General features: G+C 36.0%; 1 protein-coding gene across 1 annotated transcript in view; it reads right to left on the reverse strand.

Moving 5' to 3' along the window:
• Window positions 1–5,252, reverse strand: part of DNAH7 (dynein, axonemal, heavy chain 7) — a 250,129-nt gene that overhangs the window by 107,304 nt on the left and 137,573 nt on the right. The window contains 2 exon segments of the mRNA XM_008563289.1: window positions 429–759; window positions 3,907–4,136. Of these exon segments, the coding sequence (XP_008561511.1) occupies window positions 429–759; window positions 3,907–4,136 (561 nt within the window).

Below are 5,252 nucleotides of genomic sequence, written 5' to 3' on the forward strand. Positions count from 1 at the left end.
GGAAAAAAAAAAAAAAAAAAAAAAAAAAAAAAAAAAAAAAACCACTGACAAACATTGACCCATCTACTATAAGGCATATCCCAATTACGAAAGTGTCTTAATATGAAAAAGGTGCCCCTTAGAATTAAAATGCGTGCTTGAGTCTCATGCGTCTGTTGGTTACTAAAGTGCAAAGTTGTGTAAGTTCTTGAAATAACTGTCGTTTTAATGGTAGGTTATCATACCTGGCAGCTTTCTTCCTTTGTCATGCATATGCATTTCTTTTTTCAGGTGATTTAGGGAATCCTTATGCCAATTTCAAAATGATTTCATTCCATTGAAAGTGGAGACTAATTTGAAGGGATCAACTGAACTTTAGCACACAACGCTAAGTACTTTCTTAAGGTCCCATGACATGTTTCCTAGCAAGCATGTGGCTAAGCTCTTACCTGTGCAGTAAGAGTGTCCAGGGCGGACAGTGCCGACTCTAGTATCGGCAAGGCTCCGGCCAGGTCAGCGTCACACTCATCTTTGATGGCTTTAGAAGCCATGGCTTGCTCATTTGCTATTGTTTCATCAGCTTTCACTATTTTTTCAGTTTTGGCAACTTCTACAGACTCTCTCTCGATGATGACCATCATTTCATCAACCTCTTTGCTAGCAACTTTTAATTGAGGATGCAGCGCCTCCAACTCAGTTTGCATCGTGGCTACTTGAGATGAAGCAGAATCCAGTTTATCCAACCCCACTTCGTACCTCTTCTTCATTTTCATTACTTGACTGAAAGCAAATAGATTAAAAAAAAAAAAAAAACAGGGTTACTCATGAGCATCTGCATCCTACATTAAGGGAAAAATGAAGTGTTCTTGAGCTTTTGGGGTTTTTTCAAGGCATAAATGAAAGAGTGATTTGAAAGATTTTCACATATATTAACAATTTGTCAAAAATTATGAACTCTAGAAAATTAGGTTGTTCACAAGTAAGAGCACAGAGTATGTCTTATTCATTTTTGTGTTTTTGGTACCTACACAATATCGAGGCATATAACAAATTCAAAAGAATAAATATATTGAATATAGGGCAAGAAGCCTCATTTATCAAAATGAATGGTGTACCTCTAAAATTAGTTGATTTCAACAACACTATTGTGCCTTAAAACCTTTTTATAATCACTTAAACATATTTCAATGCTCAAAATATATTATTTTAAATGTTACCAATAGTGTAAAATAATTTTAAGATGTATTACACATCTTGAAATAGGAATTTTTTGTTAAGACTAAAGTGACAAATAGGATACGCAATAAAGCTCCATACTTTTTCTGGTGTAAAATTATTATAAAGTAATTATAACTGATTAGAAATAAAGTAATATTTTAATGTCTTTAAAATTTAATATTTTAGGGCCAGCCCGGTGGTGCACTCGGTAGAGTGCGGCGCTTGAGAGCACGGCGGCGCTCCCGCCGAGGGTTCGGATCCCACATAGAGACCGGTCAGCTCACTGGTTGAGCGCGGTGCGGGCGCGACACCGATGGTTGCGATCCCGTTGCCGGTCACAAAAAAAGACAAAAAGGAAAAAAAATTTAATATTTTAATGTACTTTAAAATTTTTTATCTGCATTCATCATATATGTTCTCCCTGTAGAGAAAAAACTTTTAAAAATAATTTGCTTCATTTTAAAGTATTTGATACACCATAATGTTTCAAAGTAAAAGGTGACACAATTTAGAAATCCCCTTCAAAAAATAGGCTAGAGTAGGACACTGGCCTGAGCTGGAAAAGGTAACCAGGAGAACACTGAAAGAACTGCTGCAGAAATAAAAACCATTTAGAAACTGCTACAGGAATAAAATCATTTAGAAGTGAGGGCATGCCACATTTTTGTCACATGTTGAGTTCCCTCTGAGTGAGCAAAATATTTGACAGTAATGGGAACTGAAGGGACTGGATATATGATACTGTATTATCTGAATTTGGTTTCAGGTGAAACCTTGTGCAGCAAGCACAGAAAAGGTCTCATTCCTGCCAGCATGAGACAGCTTCAATATTGTGGTTGATCTCATGTGATGCTTTGCTAGCTTAACCACTGATTTCCTAGCAGGTGACCTGATAACTTGCTTCTAGGTTACAGTACCACCTGGCTATTGAAGAGATCTGAAGGCTGTAGCTATTACAGCATGAGTAACCACAGGGTAGGAATTCTACTTGAGGTAAAGGAGAATTTTTTTAAAAATTGTTTTTAATTTGCAAGAAAACTTGAAAGGAAAAAATTTGAAAGAGGGAAATTTGAAAGGCAAATAAGAATATTTGAAAATGCCTACAAAACTATGACTCTTTCAATCTTCCAATAAATTTCTCATTTTTATGATCTTTTTTTCTGATAAAATGGCCTTAAACATTGTGAGTGCACACAAAAAAAGCCATGAGTGATATCCAAAATTTAACCAGAATCTTCAAGGGCTTTTGATTTTCCTGGATAGGAAAATATGGTGGGGGATGGGGGGAGGAAAGGGCCCGTTTCCATTAAGTTGAAGATTGTAAGACCCACACAGAAAGATAATTATCTTGAGAGCCAAAGACAAAATAAAATCCAGCCAAGTTATGTAGCAGCCTGGGTGGTAGTTGCAGATTTCACTAGGAAGAGGGGAAATTACTAATTGTATGATTCAGACACAGGGATATGGACCACAGTGACTAGAACAACCTAGCTTGGGAGGGCAGAGCAATAGTCACTATAAACACAGATGAGGACTGTCACATCCGTATCCAGGAAGCAGGCTGGACAGTATGAGAAAAGGTGCTTCAGAGTGCTTGAGATCATGGGTTAGCCACAGGAAGATTTAGAATTAACTGTAGAAATATATACAAAAATCAAATTCATAGAATCAATATTTTTATGTTATCTCTGAACATCTGGTGTTCTAAATACTTTTAATTTTTAAAAGAATATGGTTTGCTGGATTAATGGATCAGGCTTGAACTTCCAATATAAATTGTATAATGAGTATAATAAGCAATAGATTTAGATTTGTGTTTAAAGTAAAAATCTCATTAACTTTAGAGATAATATTCAAATATTTAGGAGAATTTAAGGCTCATCATTTGTATAAGTTTAATTTACTAGATTTATAAATTATCTAAGTACCTAGTAAAGTTTAAATTGTTAAATTAGACCTTAAAAGAGAAATACAAATTTATTAAAATTATAAATGCAATATTAAAAAAAAGTAGTTTAAATAAGGTTTTGAATGTGACCAAACATTAATCAAAGACTCCCTTTAAAGGTGACCACTAAACTTTCCTAAACTTCCTTCTAGCTTAATGTTAATGCTCTTTAATTTTATAATATATATACTGAATTTTAATTTTAAGAACCAAAGAAATGTTTGAATAAACTTTTCTGCATGTAAAGTCACCCTCAAGAACATCAAAAAGCTTACATTGACATTTTCTATAGCATATAAGTTTATTGGTGTTTATATCGAATGAGAGTTTATTTGAGAAGGAAAGTTGGTCATTTGTATTGAGTAGCTGTTTCTGGGATCTCAGCTGTTCAGTGTCCTAAGAGAGGGTTTATCTATTATCTAATTATTTATCAAAAGAAAATCACTGTCTAGTGGTGTTTACTAAATATCATTATCAAAATACCCTGGGGCTTTACCACAGCTCTGAGTGGCACACCTTCATTCTTTCAGCAAATACAATTATGTGTTTATGATGTGCTCAGCTATGTGTCTATATGAAAGAGTAAAACCCGCTCCCTATACTCAAAATATTTGTGGATTAAATCATTTAACGATTTAACAAAACTCACAGTATATTTATATGAAATAAATCTCTATTACATCATAGCCGTGTCATTTTTGTACACAAAAATCATTTTAAGCTGCCGTAGCTTACTTAGAAATATGAAATTTCATTTTTACCTTCTTTTCTTTTCTAACAACAGTTTGAAGGTAGATATTAATTCAAGATAAGACGTAGGAGTCACATAATTGTATCTTTGCAGTTCAACATAGAAGGATGTTGATAAATTTATAGTAGAAGTGTGGAAGCTTTTACACATCTCAATACAACCATCTCGTATTTCCTCTGACATTTCAATTTCTTCCAAGAATCGTGAGGCGACTGCCTGCAGCGCATCTTCAGGCCATGACTAAATTTAAGACAAAAACTTTAGGACTTTATCAAAGTTACCATTATGGGTGTGTTACTACCACAGCCCTTTACGATTCACGGATGTTGGAGATGGAGAGGAATAGTGTGAGGGATGGGGTGGGAGAGAGACTTTTGTGAGGAACTTGCCCCAAGTACGTGCATGCTTGGGGCAGGGAGCCAGCAGCTAGTGCAGGTACATGAACTCTTCACAGTTTCTTCCCTGATTAGAGAAACTGTTCATGAGTATTGCAGGAGCAAAGAAGGGGAAAGCAACTAAACTTAAAGAATATCTATTTCCATGTGCATTTTACTGGTGTTATCTCATTTAATTCTGCCAAAAATTCTCTGAGGCAAATGTTATCATCCTTTCCCCCCTAAACTCCAGAATCACATAAATAACTACCTCCTTGATTTCTCTTGGATGGCTTGTAGGTATTACAAACTCAACAAATCCAAAATGTGATTTCCATCTCCCCCATCACAGTTTCTGTCTTCCTCAACCTAATAAACATTACCACCATTCAACCATTTGCCCAACAACAACACACGAATCATCCTTGATCCCTCTTCTTTCTCCTTCTCCACCCTACATCCAACCTATAAGCATGTTCTGTAGGCATCATCCCTAAAATAGCTTCCAAATCCTTTCCCTTCTTTCTGTATCTACCACAACCATCCCAATTCAAGTCTCAATTATCATCTGCCTGGAATATTCCAGTAGTATACTAACTGCTTGCAGTCTCTACACAGCTGTCACAGTGATCTTTTTAAAATATAAATCAGCTCATATCACACTCCCCAACTTACAACCCTTTCAAGACTTCCCAGCATGCTTAAAATAAAATCCAGACCAATTTGCTAATTTCTACCTGATTTGGCCCTTCCCACCGTTCTGGTCTCAATTATAGCACTTCTCCCAGGCTTACTGTGCTCCTGTCGTCCTGATTTTCTCTCAGCCTCTCACTCCTTCTACCTAGGCCCTTGCCTTCACTAGCTTATTCCCTCTGCCCAGATCTTCTCAGTACTGGCACTTTTTGCCTGTCAGGTTTCCTCTTTTTTTTTTTTTCCTTTTTGTCTTTTTTTTACTGACCGGCAACAGGATCGCAACCCTCGG

Source organism: Galeopterus variegatus, unplaced genomic scaffold (assembly GCF_000696425.1).
Source record: "Galeopterus variegatus unplaced genomic scaffold, G_variegatus-3.0.2 Scaffold172, whole genome shotgun sequence".
Taxonomy (NCBI): domain Eukaryota; kingdom Metazoa; phylum Chordata; class Mammalia; order Dermoptera; family Cynocephalidae; genus Galeopterus; species Galeopterus variegatus.